Source organism: Sander lucioperca, chromosome 15 (genome assembly GCF_008315115.2).
Source record: "Sander lucioperca isolate FBNREF2018 chromosome 15, SLUC_FBN_1.2, whole genome shotgun sequence".
NCBI classification, from domain to species: domain Eukaryota; kingdom Metazoa; phylum Chordata; class Actinopteri; order Perciformes; family Percidae; genus Sander; species Sander lucioperca.
The window spans coordinates 9,953,874-9,973,499 of NC_050187.1; the positions used below are offsets into that span (position 1 = coordinate 9,953,874).

The 19,626-nt window shown below is 41.2% G+C and overlaps 1 protein-coding gene across 1 annotated transcript in view; it reads right to left on the reverse strand.

Moving 5' to 3' along the window:
• Positions 1–19,626, reverse strand: part of LOC116039357 (adhesion G protein-coupled receptor A3) — a 204,280-nt gene that overhangs the window by 7,687 nt on the left and 176,967 nt on the right. The window contains exon 17 of the mRNA XM_031284117.2: positions 4,968–5,116. Within this exon, the coding sequence (XP_031139977.1) occupies positions 4,968–5,116 (149 nt within the window). The remainder of the gene's footprint in view (positions 1–4,967; positions 5,117–19,626) is intronic.

The window sequence follows — 19,626 nt, forward strand, 5'->3', positions numbered from 1 at the left end:
CATACAGGCTTCTGTGAAATATTGTGCCGGTACAGAACATACACTTGCATTTCAATGAAGAAGTGTGTTGCAGAATTGCAAACAAAGTGCAAAGCAGACAATGTGTTTGTACTTTTGGTGCCTTTGTTTTTGGCATGGTTACAAAAGGTTAAGGTTTTGATGCTTTTGTCTCACGACTCACTTTTAGCGTGTAAAAATCGGCAAAAACTGCAGTAGCATGCACAGAGGTGTGTAGCAGATTTCTGACACAGGTCAGTGCGATGGTCTGCTGGGTATGCCATCAGATGCTGTCAGGAGTGAAGGCACAGGCAACGAGGTAGATGAGAAGGAGAAGGGCGGTTGCTGGGAGGGGGGTGGAGGGGGGGGATGTTCAGAGGAGAAATTGATTTGTCTCCAGCTGCTAAGTCTCATTCCATGAGCCTGTCTGACGGGGAGCATTACAGTCAATCACTGTGGATCAACTCGGCTGCCGCGCCACACGATCCCCTCGCCTGCCTCCAGACAAATTATCTCATTCACAAGGGGTGCATGATGGGAGAGCCTCGAGAAGGTTCCATATTAAAACCCCCAATCACGCAGGTGTCTGAGGATTTGCTTGCGAGGAAAGTGCTGCTTAGTGTTGAGGGGGATCCTTATCCTCAGTGACTTTCAGTCAGGAATACATTATTGAGCAGATTCCAGTTGAAATAATGTCAGACATATGACACTGCTCATTTATAGATTTTTATAGATATTAGTTTCAGGTGTATGGGTGATAAATGTCCATGTGAGTTCTACGTGTCCCAATAATCCTCTAAAACACCCCATAGAAAGCAAGTCTAAAAGCAAATAGAGGTCTTCCCAGTTAGGTTCATATCCAGTGCAATTGCAAATCATTTTCTTGTGTGGGGTCATTCGGCTATATCGTCTTCAAAATATTTCATAAGGTTCAAGAAAAATTTAAGCAACCGAAACAGCACTTATATATTTATATTCCAACAGCTTTGAGGAAATGACACTCCAAAACCGAATACAAGATTAAATGACAAACAGGCATTTGTTACGGTCCAGCCTCTGTTTGCCTCCGTATCTCTGCTCTCAAACCTTCCCTTATAAGGCTTTCTCGTTGGAGCTCCTGGAGTTCAGCTCTGCAGCACAGTTGCAACGTGCAGAAGAGCTCACGCAGCACCTTCTCACCGCAGAGGACGAGCACCGGGTGTGTCCAAAAGCTGATCCTCTTAAACATGCCAAATGCCGTGAGTAAGCAGAAAAGGAATCAAGTGGAGAATGAGTGGAAAAGAGAATAAAAGATATCACAAAATGCAGAAATTCAATCGGATGTGTGTGTCTAAGCGAATAGGAATTTAATGGGTCAAAAAGCTAAATGCATTTAGATTTGTGATAAGGCTCCTGGCTCGGCTGCCTCCCGGGTGATTGAGGTAATTATTTATAGCATGGGGGCGGTGATGCCATAGTAACAGGTTGTTTTAGGTTGTTTGCTTCTTCGACCTTCCTCCTCCCCCTTGGCATTCATCTGCCCTCCATTCTTTTTGCCTTAAAGAGCAGCAGGGAGCCTCAAACAGAATAACTGAACCAAAACATGTACTAAACAACAGATCAGCTATTCCAGACATTTTCCTGCCTGCAAGAACATGTATCTATACCTATGGGAAAACTGCAGAATCTGAGGTTTTTAAACTACAAAAAATATACATCGTCAGGCTAGAGCAGTGGTTCCTAACCTTTTCTGTCCGATGTACCCCCACATCCCAGATGAGCAACTCCATGCCACCTGTCATGTTCCAAAGCTGGTCATTGCAGTTGATTTCATAGTGGATGTTAAGTAACACAACATAAAGGTAGATTTTATAATATTTCTTCCATGCAATTGATTTGTCAATGTTTAGGTTGGTTTGGTCAAGTTTGCATGCCTACTACTTCCACTTTGAGTGGCTGAAGCTGGACATTTCCCTTTGTCCATTGCTTATAGTTTTAGCTAACAGTGGTCATCCATTAGGTTTATCTCTAATTATTCCAACTGTTATTAAGATACTTTTAGCTATATATTTCAACAATTTATCAATTACTTTTAGAGAACTACTATAAGTGTTTATCCATTAGCCTATACTTTTAGAGAACGGTATTTAGTCCTAGCCATTACTTTAAGCTAACTTATTTATTTATACTGCTTATTTATACATTACTTTTAGGGAACAATATCACCAGTTTATTATTTTTAGTAATTACGTAACTGTTCAGCCTTTAGATGTGGCTAATTATTTCAGATGTTTATCCACTACTTTTAGCTAACGATGTTGACCTCTCTGCTCGCTTGCTGACTAGTTGTCATGCAATCTCAAGGCATACAGTGTTCCAGCTGACTCCTGTTGGTGAGAGGTGTGGAATGTGCATTCAAAATTTTATGGCTGGTATAGTTTTCTGGTTACCATGACAATACATTTAGGCTATTTATGATCTGTAGCACACCAATTTGTAATCTTATTAGGATATACTTTTTCCGCCTAAACACAATATGTGGATTTGTTTTTTTATTCACATCTTAATTTGTATTTTCTTACAATTAATGCAGTCACAAAGTACAAGTACACCTGGTTGGGACTGACTGGGCAGGAGCATAAAAAGCCACAGATAATGGTGATAGCAATGCTTATGGTAATAAGATTAAAACTGCTGCTTGTCAGTCCTCTATAGTTCCCTCTGATTAGTCACACATTGCCAGACCTTCCTCCACTGCGCTGCGAAGGAGGGCCTGGCGAGTCCACACAGCATTCTGGAATGGGAGAAAAACATGCTCTGGTTTATTGCCATTTCTTTAAACCAATCACAATCGTCTTAGGTGGCGCTAAGCACCGGACGCAGTGACGGCGCCTCTGCAAAATAGTCTCGGGAAGGAACGTAGGGAGGCGAGTTCTGGAATTAAAATGGCTGTCGAGTGTGTGATGAGAATTTAGCTAAAAGAAAAAGATAAATATTATTTGGTTGTCGGTTCTAGCTTGGAGGATGTTTCCCGAATCGACCGGAGTTTAGAATGCCAACACAAAGAAAGTGGAAGGTGAGGGACATCCGGCGGAACCTGTGGCGGCACCGGAACAATCCCGTATATGAAACGTCGTCGACCCTCTGACCAACCGTTGCTTTAGTTACATTGTTGTTGTTTTTTTATTAAATTTCATGAGAATCCAAAAATAGTTGAATGACCATGACAAGCTCAGTGAGGAAAGGAATTTATAATAAAGACATTTATACTAAACTCGTATTAAGTTAATTGACTGATCAAAGATGTTAAACAGAAACCTTAAGACGGATGCTCGTCGTCAATAATAAAAATAATAATAATAATACATTTTACTTATGGGCGTCTTTCATAGCACTCAAGGACACCTTACAGTTAAAACAAGCAAAATACAGTTAAAAAGGCAAATATAATTAAATTAAAACAAAACACATTTAAAAGATTGAGATAGAAAACGAAAATAAAGCAATCTATCCATTATTTTGATGGAGAGTGAAGTCATGTGGGGTAGGCCTTTTGGAAAAGGTGGATTTTGAGGGAGGTTTTAAAGGTGGGTAGAGACTCTAAGGTATGGATGGAGGGAGTTCCAAAGGCTAGGAGCAGAATAGCTGAAGGCTCTCAACCCCATTGTGGACAGGCGGGCAGAAGGAGTGGAAAGCAGTGAGGAAGAGGAGGATCGGAGTGTTCGGGATGGAGTGTAGGGCTGAAGGAGTTCAGAGAGGTATGGAGGAGCGAGATTATGGAGGGCTTTGAAGGTGAGAAGAAGAATCTTAAAGTCAATACGGTATTGGACAGGGAGCCAGTGCAGTTGTTTAAGGAGTGGAGTAACGTGTTCAGTTGTTGGGGTTCTGGTGATAATACGGGCAGCTGAGTTTTGGACCAATTGTCTTATAAACTCTCTCTGTCAGAGTTATTGGTGCTAAGCAGCAGTTTGCTGCTTGAATATCACCTTTAACAGGTGAGTCTGAGCTAAATAGGCCTCAGATCATAAATTTCACTAATTAAAAGGAATTAACTCGGCTCCTCTAATCTCTGGCATTTCTCAGACTCATTTTCACATTAACTGAGTCATTACCGTTCAAAAACTAAACTTCTTTTCTCACGGCTGACAGTGACTCAGATTAAAAATTTATTTTCCTAACAAGAGTAAATGTGGGAGAAATCCACAAGGAGAGCCAAAACGGTTCAAAAAGGAAGACCTGACAGTTATGTCGCTACAGAGTGAACAAAGCCAGATGCTTGACAGAATGCAAACTAGCTGTGGTTGTCTGTGCAGATAAACAATGCAATAACTCATCTAAGCTATTGTTGCCGTCTAAAGGAAACATGAGCCAGCAAACCCCTAAAAAAAAAAATACACAAACTATGCATACGCTCAAATACTTTGATACACACACGTCTGCACACGAAAGATGAGACTAGGACAAATTAACACACACATGACTCAATACACTTCACTTAAACCACACTTATTTTAAGATTTGCAACTAAAAATAAGAGAAACTGATCCATATTTCCATGGCAAACATCTGCGGTGGAAAGTGAATAAGTACATTTACTCAAGCACTATATATAAGTACAGTTTAGAGGCATTTGTACTTGCATTTGTGTTTCCATGTAATGTGACTTTATACTTCTACTTCACAAAATTTAGGAGGCAAATATTTTACTTTTTACTCCACTACATTTTTTTAGGTTAAGATTTTACATAAAACAAGAATATCAAATACGATGCATCGTTAAAGATCTTTTTTGGCTTGTGACATGTACAACAAAGGAATGTTCAAAAATACATATGCACACACACACACACACACACACACACACACACACACACACACACACACACACACACACACACACACACACAGAGCACTGTACAGAGCTGTGTATTAACTTTTCTGTCTTGAGGCAGTCAGGGTTAAGGAGGGTTGCGAGGACATTTTGTGCTTACCTCAACAGGGGGGGCTGTTTAGGGGGGGGAGGCGGGTCACCATCTTGGCTCTGCGGAGGCTTCTTCGTCACCTGTTTGTAAATGTTCCTGGCCGTCACCCCGAGCCACAGCATGGTCGACAGAGAGGAGTAGTGCAGCACGACCCCGACCTGACACAGGGGGAAAGAGGGCACATCAAGTTATTTATTTGACTTCTCTGAACTTTTGCTTCTATACACTGTGCAGTATGTCTCCCTGGAAAAATGTCAGACTTGATTATATTCCTGTAACTCAAAGAAAAAGATGTTCACAGCTGCCACTCATTTCTCAAAAACATCACCAATGTCACCAGTGGTGGAAGAAGTATTTAGATCCTTTACTTAAGTAAAAGTACTAATATCACACTGTTACAAGATAAAAGTGCTGCATTAAGAATTAAGTAAATGTATGTAAGTATCATCAGGAAAATGAACTTAAAGTATAAAAAGTTCTCAATGCAGAAAGATCCTCACATTTTAGAGACTGGAAATGATCCAAATAGTTCTGTGTTTAAAATAGTTACTACAGTACAATTCAAAATACTGGAGAGAGTCGTCTCCCCCGCCCCCTCCTCTGCAGACTCAAAGTTCATGGAGGTTGCCAGGCTGAGACTGCAGCATCCATAGTTTCGCTTTGCCAGACCCTCCTCCAAAGCGCGCTGAAGGAGCACCCACAACAGTGTTGCTAGACGCTTGTCTCACATAGCTAGACATTACTTCACAGCACAGCGGAGTAGCTAACGTTAGATGACACACTTTTTTTCGGCTTAGAATTACGTTAGGAACCACTAAAAACACCACAACCTCGCTGTCCTCTCCACCCGACAGACAGACACACTTCCTAGGCTTAGAATTACATTAGGAACCGCTAAAAACACAACAACCTCGTCGTCCACTCCACCCGACGGACAGACACTCTTACTAGGCATAGAATTACAGTGAGAACAGCTAGAAAATAACACTACCTTGCCGTCCTCTCCACCCGACTGAACACACTTTATTGGCTAAGAATTACGGCAAGAATCGCTAAACACACTGCAAACTCACGGTCCTCTCTTCCAGATTTACAGCCCCCCTCTCTTAGCTTAAAATAACTCACCGTTGTCGGCTACGGCCGCTAACTTTACACGCCATGGCTTTACACGTTGTTAACAGCCATGGCCCGCTTGCCTGGTCCTCCCGTAACGTTAGCAGGGTTAGCGTGGCTGCGTTAGCCAGGACCAGTAGGGATCACTTCACTGGCTGTGTCTCAATTGTATTTGCGAGTAACCAACTCGGGTACTGCTCGGGTAACTATATAATTCAATGTGAGTACACAAATGTTGAAATGACATAAAATGTCCGTCCCTTGTAGCCGTGATAAATTAGCCTGAAGCTAATGCTTACCTGCTCAGGGGGTAATTAGCCAACTCTGTGTCCTTGGGCTCTAAGTTGTCTCCATCTTTCAAATACATCTCCAATATTTACCCGGGGTTTGTTACGTCTCTGGTCACGCAACTGTTATAAACATGCTGTTTTTTTAGGTCGGGTAGAATCTATCTCCGTTGATCCTGTTTGTTTGTTTGCTGCTTTCATGGCTGTACTAATGTTATAGCTATTGCGCGCTGGCTTTACAGGTATATCTGGCAACCCAGCCTGGCTGTCAAACTGGGCAGTTGATAACAACACACAGGCCAAAACACAAACTGAAATTCCGTCACGGAACGGAAATTTCATTAGGCGAAAATACTGGCATTAGCATTGTTGTCAGAAAAGATAGTATTTCAACTTAGCATGTTTCCTTAAAGGTGCTGTATGTAGAATTGTCAAGATCCAGGACTGAGCCAAAGAATTTGAACATCAACAACTTCTCAGTCCCTCCCCCCCTTTCTGCTAGAGGCCAAACGGTCTTCTAAGCCCCTCCCCCCACAAGGTAAAATGAATGTGTGTGCATGAGCGTTGACATGACACGCAGTTAGACACCCCCTTGGACCTGATTGGTGTAAATAAACAGGGAGCTGTGGATTTTTGCAAATCGCACTACAGGCTGTAGGTGGTGCCAGAGAAGCTGGACTTTATGTAGTTCTACTGGAACATAGGGTCAGTTTCAGCAAATATGACAGAAAGTTAGTTTTATAAGTCTTACCTACTGCATCTTTAATATCTGATGACGCATTGGGGTCATTTTTGAATTTATTACAGTAAATATATTACATATTGGAACTTTAAGTACAGTAAATGTACTTAGTTACATTCCACCACTGAATGTCACTCCAAGGCTGTCTCCATAGACGTTTTCCTTCAAGACCTGACTGCTTTGTCTTGACTAAAAGACAATGATACAAGAATGGAAAGGCAGGTTCAAAAAGTGCTATTGAATCATCAAGGTTGTTTGGGATACGGTGAGGTTCTACTGCTGGATACTGAGCAGCTCCTTATCAGTTGAGTTAGAGGACACGAGGAGTGCACTGTGAATAACAAATCAGAATATAAATGATAGTCACGTTGACAACCATCAGCGCGTGATTGTTTTCCAAAATGCACTGTATACATATCTCCGCTCTTCCTCGATTTAATATTCATGAATAATGTTTGAACAGGGGAACTGATCTAACTTTGTTTAAAGGCTTTTCCAGCTCATAGAAAGAGTGGAGAGATGAGAGTTACAAAAAAAGAGAGGAGAGAGAAAATTAAAATGCTAGTCAGCCTGTTCATTAAGGCACTTACTACGTTTACATGCACATAATATTACATTTTTTGCCGTTATTCCGAAAAAGCACAATATTCCGACTAAGCTGTTTACATGGCTAATAAAAGGGAAGTCCACTAATATTCCTCTTTATATGCAGTCGTGTAAAACGGACAGGATAGGATTAGGAGTTTTTCAAAGTTTTCTATCAGTGGTGGAGTTGTTCGACACAGCCTCTTTGTTTCATTTCTGCAACCGCCTTCTTGAAAACAGTCATTTTTGCACATAACCAAAAACCTGTTGTTATCCAAGTCTTGTCATGTTCATAAATAGGTGTGTCTCTCCTTCCGACCAGAGATGTGGGCTTTTCTTTTGGCCATGCATCTCTACTGCAGCCTTGCAAACTTTTGACAACCACAACATACACAGAACTGACCGTAAGCCGTGAACAGGCAAGAGGCATTAAACTCTCGCAAACTATGGTAAAAACCCTGATTGAGACGCATATTCCGAATGCGCTGTATACATGTCCAAAGAACGCTTCTAAAACCCGACTAATTATAGCACATCCCACACATCTTAATCGGAAAATGCTGAATTCAAAATAAAAGGCCTTATTTGGAATATCCAAACAGAATATGCTGTTTACATGACCTGTATCAAATTCGGAATATTGTCATATTCTGTATTATAGTGGAATATTAGTGTAAACATACTCACTGACAAACCTGAGACACCCAATCAAATGGCTTCTCTCCAGTCTGTTAGGCCGAGGGGCTAGGGGCTAGTGCACTAGGGTCTGGGAGTGCTTTTCATTATGCTAACTTATGCTTCCTCGCATCCTCTCTCCTCCGGTGACCTTTCACTTCTTTTTTTTTTTTTTTCTTTAAAGAACATATGTACATCGCCAGTATGTACATACACAAAAAGGCAATACCAGAGGTGCATAGACAGAGGAATTATATGTAAAAATAAATAAAAGTAATAGACAATGCAATACACATTCAAATCAAATGTATCATCGGTACATGCAAAATTTCTCAAACACAAAATCAGTCCAAATTGCCTTCTAATTCTTGATGTCTCTAATAGTGTTGCCATATTGGTGCAGTTTTTTCCCATCTTATTGTCTTCTAAAACAAATAGTCTTTATGTGACCTTTCACTTCTGGAGAAGCTTGGAGCGAGGAAACAGGTGTATCCTATGCAGTCTTTTATCATGTCACGTCGCTTAAGAACAGAGGATTTCTCTTTTGGCAGCTCCTTTGTCCTCGCATCTCAAATCTCTGTCTCACGTCCTCACTGGGAAGAGCTAAACGTGGGGAAGAGACTTGAGTGAGGGAAGCGAGGAGACACTTTAGCATGATGAAAAGCACCCCAGATGCTAATTGGAAGAGTCCTTGAGCTGGTTATGGAGAGCAGAGAGAGAAAGAGCGGGTGGGAAGTCAATCACTGCTGCAGAGTCCGCAAGCTTCCGAGCTTCATTAGTGCCAAGAACATACACAAAGGAAGTGTTTGTAATATGGAAATAAGGAGAGAGGAAGGGGGTTCTCAAACTAACAGAGGTTGTAAAGGTAGGGGTGCACACATTGATCAGAGTTGGCGGATTAGGTTTCAACTTCCTGAAGAAAACAAAAACAAGAACTAAACCTCTGATGTAGGAAGTCAAATTGAATTAGCATAAATAAAGCAATACAGCCATGTTGTCCATCTGGCAGTTTTTAAAAAAATATATATTACAGATCACAAAATTGCAGTCTGCACACTAGTTGACATGCATAGAACTACATCACATTAAACTACATTTATCAGACTTTAGATGCACTTCTGAGGCGTGAATAAGTACACTTTCAGTGTCCCATGTATGAGTTCCTTATATTCATTTAGATTGACTTTAAGTCAGGTTTTGGTATGGCTAGGTATTGTTAAAAAAAATACCGTGATACCGGTACCGATACCAATACCGTGACTTCAATACCGGTTCCTGAACGATACTTTTTTCAATAACAATTTTACACATTATTTTATTATTTATTTATTTTTTCAGCTCCTACTACGTGAGACCTGTCTCTGTCCATAACGTAGATTTTCCTGAATGTCTCTATGATGTGTAACGTTAGACAGCCAATCACCCGCATTATTAGATCTTGGTAGAAGCATGCTGCATGCTTATTGGCTCACTGACGCTGATGAGATTTACTCCTTAGGTATGGAAATTTGGTATTGAATAACGAGGCATTTTTGGATACTCTATACTAAAGAGGCAATTCAGTCGGTGCCTAAAACGTATTGAATTCCGTAACCAGCCCTAGGTTTTGGACATTCTCAAGCAAGATGAGCCTTCAGAGGCAACAATGCCCAGGTTAACAAACCCCACTCTAAGTTACTGTGACAGTGGCAGATGAGGTCTTGACTACGTGGCAGAAACTGGCCATTTACAGTACAGGCAAGTCTTCTCAATTCACCAGCTGGCATTTCCCCCTTACCTTGACATATTAGAGTGAAAACACTTATTTCCAACATGGCCCCGTGTTACAACAACCCTGCATGAGACCACAGACAGTCAATACAACTCCACTACAAAATCCAATGATGGGCACACCAACTGATCTCAGACTAGTGAGCAACCAGTTAGTGATGCCAAACCCACAACCAGATTATCCACCAAGGACAACAAATGGGAAATCCAACAACAACAGCAGCCTGCCATCCCAGGAGGAGTTAATGCCAGTCAGACACTAGTGTCATCAGAGGAACTACCACCCGGGCTATTTGTTTATGTGCTGAAACCAACCTGTGAACATTTTCTAGGGCTGTCCCGAATACCATTTTTGTGCTTTATTATTCTATTCGAAGCTTCGTTGGTGGCGGCAATTGGGGCGTCAAAGTGTTTATCGACATTTCCAACCGCACTTTCATGGAGTAAGAGAGAAAGAAAAGAGACGAGGGACTGAGGAAACAGTCAACTGCTACACAAACTCCTGGGCAGTTCAGTGCTTGTGTTTGGTGTTTCAAAACTTTCTTGTGGCAGCAATAGAGGCAGTAATGTTTCCCGTTTCCTATACGGGACTCTCACACAGCCTCAAAACCCGACTGACAAGTCTGATCGCCGGTTACATGATTGGCCACTGCAGCATGGGGTTGCATTTCTCCAAAAGCTGAATCTGTTGCAATTTTATTACAGTATTGAAAGAAAAAGCAAAACAAAAAAACGAATATTGAAATCCCAAAATTGAAAATCGAATACCTACCCAACGAACGAAAATGCTTTGTCACCTCAAACTCCCTCTGTCATCACCTAGGATGGGTGTCCAAGATGCAGATGTTGATCAAACTGCACACCCATAAAAAAAAAGTAGTTTGATTTAGACTCGTGAAATTGTGAAAGCTGTAAAGTAAATCTGTATTTTGCATACATGTGAGGTCACTAAAACAAAATGAAAACCATGCTAAAGCTAGCTTACTCAGTGTCTTTCTGCAGTATCAATACACCCAGCGTTTACCTAACATGTTGCTATTCAAACAGTGACTAGCTCACTTGATCATTCACTTATCGGCGTGTGTAGCTGATTTTACGGACATAATTTTCTGCAAAGCTTTATACCTCAGTATTTCTACAGTTGATTTAGAATGGCACCCTTATGCATTTTCTTTAAAAATAACACTGTTAGGTGAATTGTTTTAACAATTTTAGCGAATGCTACAGAGCTAAATTGAAAGGTCCCTCTAAGCTGTCTACTATGGGCATATTCATTATGTCGGCACCCTACGTCTTTGATGCATAAGTAACCAGTCTACCATAAGCATTTTACACGTGGGGAAATGAGCTCAGGAACACTCAAATTGGACCCAATGGAAGTACAAAGCAAATCACTGCAGATATTGTAATGTCTAGAGCCTTTCTTTTGTCAGGATTTGCTGTCGCAACTAATTTCACAGTGGCACACTAATGAGGAAATCCTCTGTACAGCATCTTTAAGCTGACAGTTGGATGTAACCTCAGATCTAGGTCACATCCTTAGCCAAGTTCTTCGCTAAATTAATAGGTTATTTAACGCTGGTCACGCTTACTTAACAATCAACTGAGATGTCCAACCCAATCCAAATTTGATGGTCTAAGGTAAGATGAGGTAAAGCAAGGTGAAACAAGGATATACTGTATGTTGTTCTGCTGCTTAATACAAGCAAACAGAAGATGTAGCGTGACAGCTGGGGTGTTGCTCAAATCAATGACAAAACGAGCCTTGTTGGAAAGAAACGATGGAAATAGATATCAGAGATGACTTTGACTCTGAGACCGTAAAGACGTTGGATGCTGCTTAGCGGCGGTGCCAGAGTGGGCGGGGAGACGGCGCAACACTGAATTGTGGCATACAGATAGAGAGCAGGAAGATGAGTACAGGATGCAGGTGGAGATGGTACGGGAGGAGGGTGAGGGGTGGAGGGTTGGGTGGGTGGGGAGTGCATGCTTGAAGTGCTGCTAGTACTGCCAAAGCTAGTTTCAGAGCTCCTTGAAGTTCCCTCTGTCAGAGGGAGAGCATGTACTTATGTGTCCTCCTGGGAGGAGGGAAGGGGGTGTGTGTGTGGGGGAGGTGGGATGATTGGGGAGAGAACTCAGCAGGCGTTGCTCGTATGAGTGTGTGCATTTCAATATGCGTATATGTGCGTTGTCGTGCGAACACACATCTCCTCCAGCGGTCCTGTAATTATCCCAAATTGTGTCTGGTGGGGCCGGCCTCCATCTCCAGTGGAACAGCAGACAATCTGGGCTCCTGCCCACATCTGCACAGAGGAGGAGCAGCAAGAAACAGTCAAAGGCCCCGGGATAAAATTAGATAAATGAACGACTGCTAAATAAGTTAAAGAGCAACAGTAGGGCCAACTCAGTCACATGTCATTGTCAACAACACCTGCTCGCACTGCTGGACAGGAGGCGTAATGCTTAAGTAGACTTCAGTAACATTTACTTTATAATAAGGGTTTATCAGTTGTAACTTATGGATGTATTTATAGGTAATACAGCATGTATTAATGCTTTATAGATTATAGTAGTAAGCATTTTAAAAGAACAACTTTTCGGTTTCCATGTTGTTAAAAACCAAAATCCATCCATTAACAATTGATTCAAATTTACAACTGCATTGATGGATAAATGCAGTGGAAGGCTGTGGCTCGATGTTATATCAAAGTTGTGTTTCGGCATCCTCCAAGTGGCCAAATAAATGAAATGATTGAAGGTTTTGGAGGTGCGCGTACCTAAATATATCCAATCAAACGTGATTTGGGGCGATAAACTAATCCAGCCCATTATTTGTTAGTATGTCGGTCGTAGTTGCTAAAAGCGATGTCATGGGTCAGAGGTGGATGCAGTTGACAAACACTCGCACTTACATTTCCTGAAGGATTGTGGTTAAGGTTTAATTTAATCATTTTTTCCTTGTCCTCTGCATATTGATCGAACGTGGGTGAGGGAGAGAGGGAGGTGTGGTTGGAGGCCTCTACTGTCCTCTACACCTCCATATCTCCCCACAGCACTGTATCGCTCTGTATTCACAAAGCCATACCCAATTTTTTGATTGAATACCATGCCTACATATTCAGTCTCACTCTGGAATACATTACATTATGGAAGCAAAAGACGCCCCAACTTTGATAAGGTTCCCAACAATCTGATTTGTACTGAGCAGGACATGTTGCAGTTGGAAAATAAGCGTGTTAGTATTCTCTGGTGTACACACTATGTGAAAGTGTCAATGCTTATTTTAATTACTCGTGTCATCGTTCGAAAAGCAGTAGTAGGCGGCGCCACGGCTCCAGCCTCTGGTCCTCATAGCAGGCTGCTGCCATCCGAACAAGGAGACGCCGGGGGTGTGTGAGAGGAAACGTAAACACCGGCAAAAGAGCCAGTGTTCGTGCAAGGCTAAAGGCTAACCCCAGCACAATTTCATTCTCATGTACAGTATATGAATGGAAGACAATAATGTCCCTCCTATCTAATAGTTTAGCCTTGAATTAGATGCAGCCCTGAGCCTTTGGCCACAGTAAGCAGAACTTTCACCAAAAGGTACGTGAATGTGCAACTGCATTTGTAGAACACCCAATAGGAACGCTCTCTCTTTCTGAAATGCGCTGTGATTGGCCAAAGCCTCCCATGATGGCTAGATCTACTTAAGCCTGAATGCAGAGCCAAGGAGAAGATGCAGAGGTCTAGCTTTCTCTCAGACCACTTGAATTGCAATATGATGAAATATTATTATAATTTCTTTACGCCAAAAATCAACTGCCTACTCTAGCTTTAATATAGGACTGCCAATGTATTGGTCCGGCACGAGCTACAACTTAATTAACCCTCAACAAAGTATGCCTCATTAGGATATGGTGATCATGTACAGTATCAATACTGTACACTATTAAGACTGCATTTTGGTGTGCAGAGTATTTAGAGTATATGAACCCCATCCTCAACATGACATGTCAGCAGAGTGAAGAGTCAAATTTTTACCATACATGGTAAAGTTATTGACGTGATGTTAAACAGCAAGAAGCAGGTGAGTGAGGGACGCTGCATTTTATCACAAACAGCAGCCGTTTTGTGTCAGTTCCAGCTGTAAAGGAAGACTCGACGGCTGTGACACGAATGGTGACTTCTTACAGGCTTCCCTGTCACCGAGCCTCATGCTAGGCAGCTCAGGCATGAAATATGAAGCTCTGCATCTCAGCATGTAGAGGTGGAGTCTTCACACTGTAGAACCAGGGGCCACCTAAAGTGCTTGTGACAACTGAGTCCCAAACCTCCTGCAGCTCACAATAAAGGGAGCGAACAAGGCCCATTGTTAGAGAAAAGAGAGTCAGTGAAGGCAGTTGAAACTTTGAGCGGAAAGTAGAAATCAACTGTAAATCAATCTTTTTGCAGCTACATACGGTAAATGCACCCCTGCTGAGGTGGACTGACAGTGGAGAATGCTCTGCTCCAGCTAATGTTTCATGCTCACAACCTGAACAGGTCCAGCTATCGATCAACTGGAAAGCAAGTCCGTCAGGAGCATATGGCTTTCCAAACAAGAAATCTATTACATTTCATATGCTTGCTTCCTCTCTTTTTGACACCACCTCTTATCTCGACATGGTTTTAACTATTTCCATCACCAATACACTGCAATGGCCATATAACAAGTTCCTTTACAATGTTATATACAATCTCTATTTACTTTATGAATTATAATTTCATATAAGGCCTTACTCCTTGTTCGCCTGCATTCTTGATATTATGGGTGTCACGATTCTTCAAATCCACGATTTGATTTGATTTTTGATTTTAAGGCCACGATTCGATTTTCGACTTAAACATTTTCTTTTTGGCAGTGACGGCAATGCCACAAGAAGAGCCACTAGATAGCAGAAGGGAACATTACAACAACAGTTTAAGTAAGCGGGGGTGAAGAGAGAAAGAATACTGTGGGAATTGCCTATCCTGCTTTTGATTTCTATAGTTGAAATTGACTGCTCATTTTGATTAATTTAAAATCAAAATTGTGACACCACTACTTAATATATATATAGCAAAGTAAAATAGTGAGGTGCCAGTAGGCAAGAAAGTTTTTCTCCGACTTGTTTCCAAATCTATCCTGACATCCCAAATCTCCACATCCCTCCACAGAACTCGGTCACTCATTCATAGATAGAGCCAGGGACGTCACTAGGATTGATTGACAGGGAGGGCTTAGCCCCCAGGCTATGCAAAATTTTCCCTTGCAAAATCTTACTTACAAACGTTATTCTAATGTTAGCTTTTAGATACATCAAAGCTGCATGGGGGGAATGTACATAGGCCAGACTGTGCTCTTGCTGAGTTATTCTGTAGGCTATGACTTAAATGCTATGCATCTGCTCGTGTAAATGTGTGATAAAGTTAATACCATACCTAATTCCTCTCTCTATTAGATAAGTTGCAGGTCAAAATAAGACTATTTCATTACACTTATTACTGTTACTGCATGGTAGAGTAGTTGAATCAGTGTCATGTCAACAAAATGCCTGATTTTGCGGGAGCTTTTGTAAAAGATTGTGATAAAAGTTGCGATGTCTTTGGTATTCTTGTTGCAATGAAACTGCGAGAGACTGAAAATTGCAAAAAAAAAAGTTTGGATTTTTTTGTATACTTCTTTAAAAATAAAAAAATAAACTTGTTTCGGGGAGAATAAAACTACTCTATACTCTACTCTATAAAAAGGCTCAGGATTCTGCAAATGTTGGTATAATATGAAAATGGCTGGTGGATTTAAGACAAAAAATTATAATTTATTGAATTAATCAAATCTGAACATATGTGTCAGTGGCTTGTTGATCTTTACATTGTTAGTTAATTTCCTAACCTGGCCTGGGACACACATTTATACGGTTTGATAAAGTACTTATTGGACTTTAACTTATCATTGCACTTACAATAACGAGCGTAGCTGTCCTCAATGTAGGTCATTGTGTACGTCTCATCTCCGGTTTGAGTGTGTGTGCGCGCGTCAGAGTCACATGCTGACGCTAAGTCTGGCACGTAGGACTGCTGTGATTGGTTGAAGTCGCGGGAAACTCTGGTTATTGGTAAACGTTTCTGTGAATTTGCTGCGATTGGTCAAAATTGCGAGTCGCACCAAATTCACAGTGATTGGTTAAATTCACATGAATTGTTGTGATCGCGATATCGCAAATTCCTGGAGGGACTGATATATATGTATATATGTATGTATGTATGTATGTATGTATGTATGTATGTATGTATGCATGCATGCTCATTTGATTAGATTTTGTCCAAGGGTCCCCATCTGCTAGGATTTTTGCTTTTAGATGTTTTATTACAGGAAGTCTATTAATGAGTCTATATATTAATCTATAAAACATTGTGTTAATTATGGACGGAATTATAGTGAAAATAAGTTATTTCACTTTTTGCTGGGGAACCCCCTCAAGGACCCCTGAGGGTCCCTGGACCACACTTTGAGAACCATTGCTGCAGACCACTAACGTTACTGACCTCAATCAAGCCATTTCCCTCAGAATCAGCTGCCCTGCCAAACTCCTGCTTCTCTCTCTCTCTCTCTCTCTCTCTCTCTCTCTCTCTCTCTCAAAATATCTTCTAGTATCCATCTGCTCAAAAAACTGAAGGATTACATATAACGGTACAATAGCATTAACATTGACACTATGAAATTTAGTTTTCAGTGACAACATTCTGTGGGGACTGATATTGTTTTTAATACTATAGAGATAGCATGCTATATTAATGGCAAAGAATAGAGAACTTCAGATAGCTAACTAGGTTAGTTATTTATTTCTTGTATTTCACTCATTCACTCTAGCTAGACTATTGTTTACCATAGCCAGCTAAAATATCGCTTTATCTTTGCCTCAAGTAAACGTAGCTAAAGTTAAGCAAGTAAAAGTCATTAACAACAACTTACAATTTCACTCTGTATCACTCACTGTGTGTGCAGTAGCAAGTTCAGACCAAAGAAAGACACCAATGAGACGAGACGGGACGGTGTATCATCTTCATAGCCATCAACTCTTTGTACTTCTGTCTAACTTTCGACTTTCCGGCTTTTTTGTAGCTGGATAAATTATTTGTTGTTCCTAAATATGAATTTGGATAACGTTAGCGATAGCGAGATGCTTGCTGCAGTTGCATTTCGAGTGATAAATCTGCGAAAACGTTTTATTTCACCGATTTACTGCTTTGCTTTAATGCCGCCAGGCGCTCTTCTCTCTTCAGTCACTCTCTACCTTGCTAGTCCACATACCGTTACGTGCACGTGGGCTCATTGAGCCTCCGTCTCTGCCTTTTCTCAGCTGACAGTTCGTGAAATATAAATAAAACAGACAGACTGCAGTGCATGACGACTCAAACAGATACATGGTGAAGGAAGATTGATTCAAAGTAGGCCTTGTGAGTGATACAGAGTGCACTGTAAAAAAAATAGAATATATATATTATTTTTCTTGTTATTATTTGGGGGGGCTTAGGAACATTTTGGGGTAGCTTCAGCACCCCTAAAATAGGCCTAACGACGTCCCTGGATGGAGCCACCAAAGGGTCAGAAAGTCCAACTGCAGGGACACACTGCTGCATCACAAGGTGGGGCTGGCTTCCCTATATGCATCATCTCACACAGTCCTAGATGGTATTGTGTATTTTTTTGTGTATTGTATTTTATCCCCTTGGTCTATTCATATTTTGCAGGCTAAAGGTTGAACATTTCTCATTATGTACAAAGCATTCGAAAACAAGTGCGAGTACTCCTTTACAAGCTGCACTCATTCATGTCAGCAGAGAGATAATGCCTGATGGAAGTGAAAGTAAAACTAATCTGTGACCAAATGAAAGACAACAGAATGAACATTCAGACGCTAACGTTAACACGCTAACGGCTCTATAAGCACAGCGGTGCTTTGAGCTGAAAACCAATGTGGGCGGATGCTCATGTTAGTTAATGCTCACAATGACAATGCAAACATGCTGATGATTAGCAGTTACAATGTTTACCATGTTCACGTTCTTAGTTTAGCGTGTTAGCATGCTGACATTTGCCAATAAGCCGGTACACACAAAGTACAGCTGATGGGAATGCCATTAGTTTTGCAAGTATTTAGTAATAAACCAGTAGTGTTGGAAAAACACCACCTACGATAGACTGAAACAATAATAGATGAAGCTTCGGAAAGTGGAAGTGCCTTAAACCTGGATAATATCTATTTTCCAGCAGGGGGTGACTCCACTTGCTCCATAAAGAAGTCAGTTTCTATAGAAGTCTATGGGAAAATGACCCTACTTCTGCCTTGATTTATTACCTCAATAAACATTTTCCTAACGAGTTTATGGTGTCAATCGCTACTTTCAAGTCTTCTTCAATACAGCATGATGTTCATTTAGAAAGTTATGGTCCCATTTATTTTGAAACAGACGATAAAGCAGGGGATGCTTTAGGGGCGTGGCAATACACCGGCCTGTCAATCAGGACAGAGGCTTAGCAATGATAACCATGGCACTGGGCACATTAAAATAGACCTGAACTTGTTATTGGGTGTTGTCTCTGGTTTCATCTTAAAGTGTAACCCTCACACTGTGTGTTTTCACTTCATCAAAGTTGATTGAAACATTTGTTTGCCTAAAAATGTCTTGTTCAGCGTTATGCCAACCAAGCTAGCTAGCTACCGCTAGCGTTAGCTTGTAATTAAAGGGAAAGTTTGCCGATTTTCTGTACTGCCATACATGCAGATGCATGGCCTTTACCCGCCGGTAAATCTCCACTGGATGACTGGCTTCAGAAGGGTTGAAAATCAGCAACTTTCCCTTTCTAGCGTTTAGCGTAGCGCAGCGCAGCGCCATTGCAACCATAAACAACACTGGCTTGGCTCATCCTCCCCAGTTCCACCCTCTCGTCAAAAATCGTCACACCATTGCCAAACTCGAGGCTTCAAAACGGCCGTCCACAAACCAATGAGTGACGTCACAGATTTTTGCTGTGGATGAGTATGACCACTGTTTAATCCCAAAGTCACTGTTTAATCCCTGAGTGTGCATGAAAAATAAAAATGTAACAATACCTGTGGAAAATGTAATTTAATGAGCAGTGAAGTGGTAACTGCAATGTTAAACTTCCCTGGAAAAAACATATTTGTATGTAATTCTAATTCTTCTTTCCAAAATGTCCACAGAAATGATATAACATTTGAGCTATATTGCTTACCACTAACCTCAGGCAACAAAAGTGGACACAGACAACAGAGAGATAGAGTGAGTGCATTAATGACGGGGCTCATTGTGTCACCTCTTTACTAAAAGAGTGACTAGACCATACATGCAGCTGAAGCATGAAATACACATAAAGCTGCATTACTATACGTCCACATACTGCACTCGGGGCTCTACATTCATAATCAATTTTCAGAAAAGCTTTGACAACTGGATGAATGAAAAGGGAATG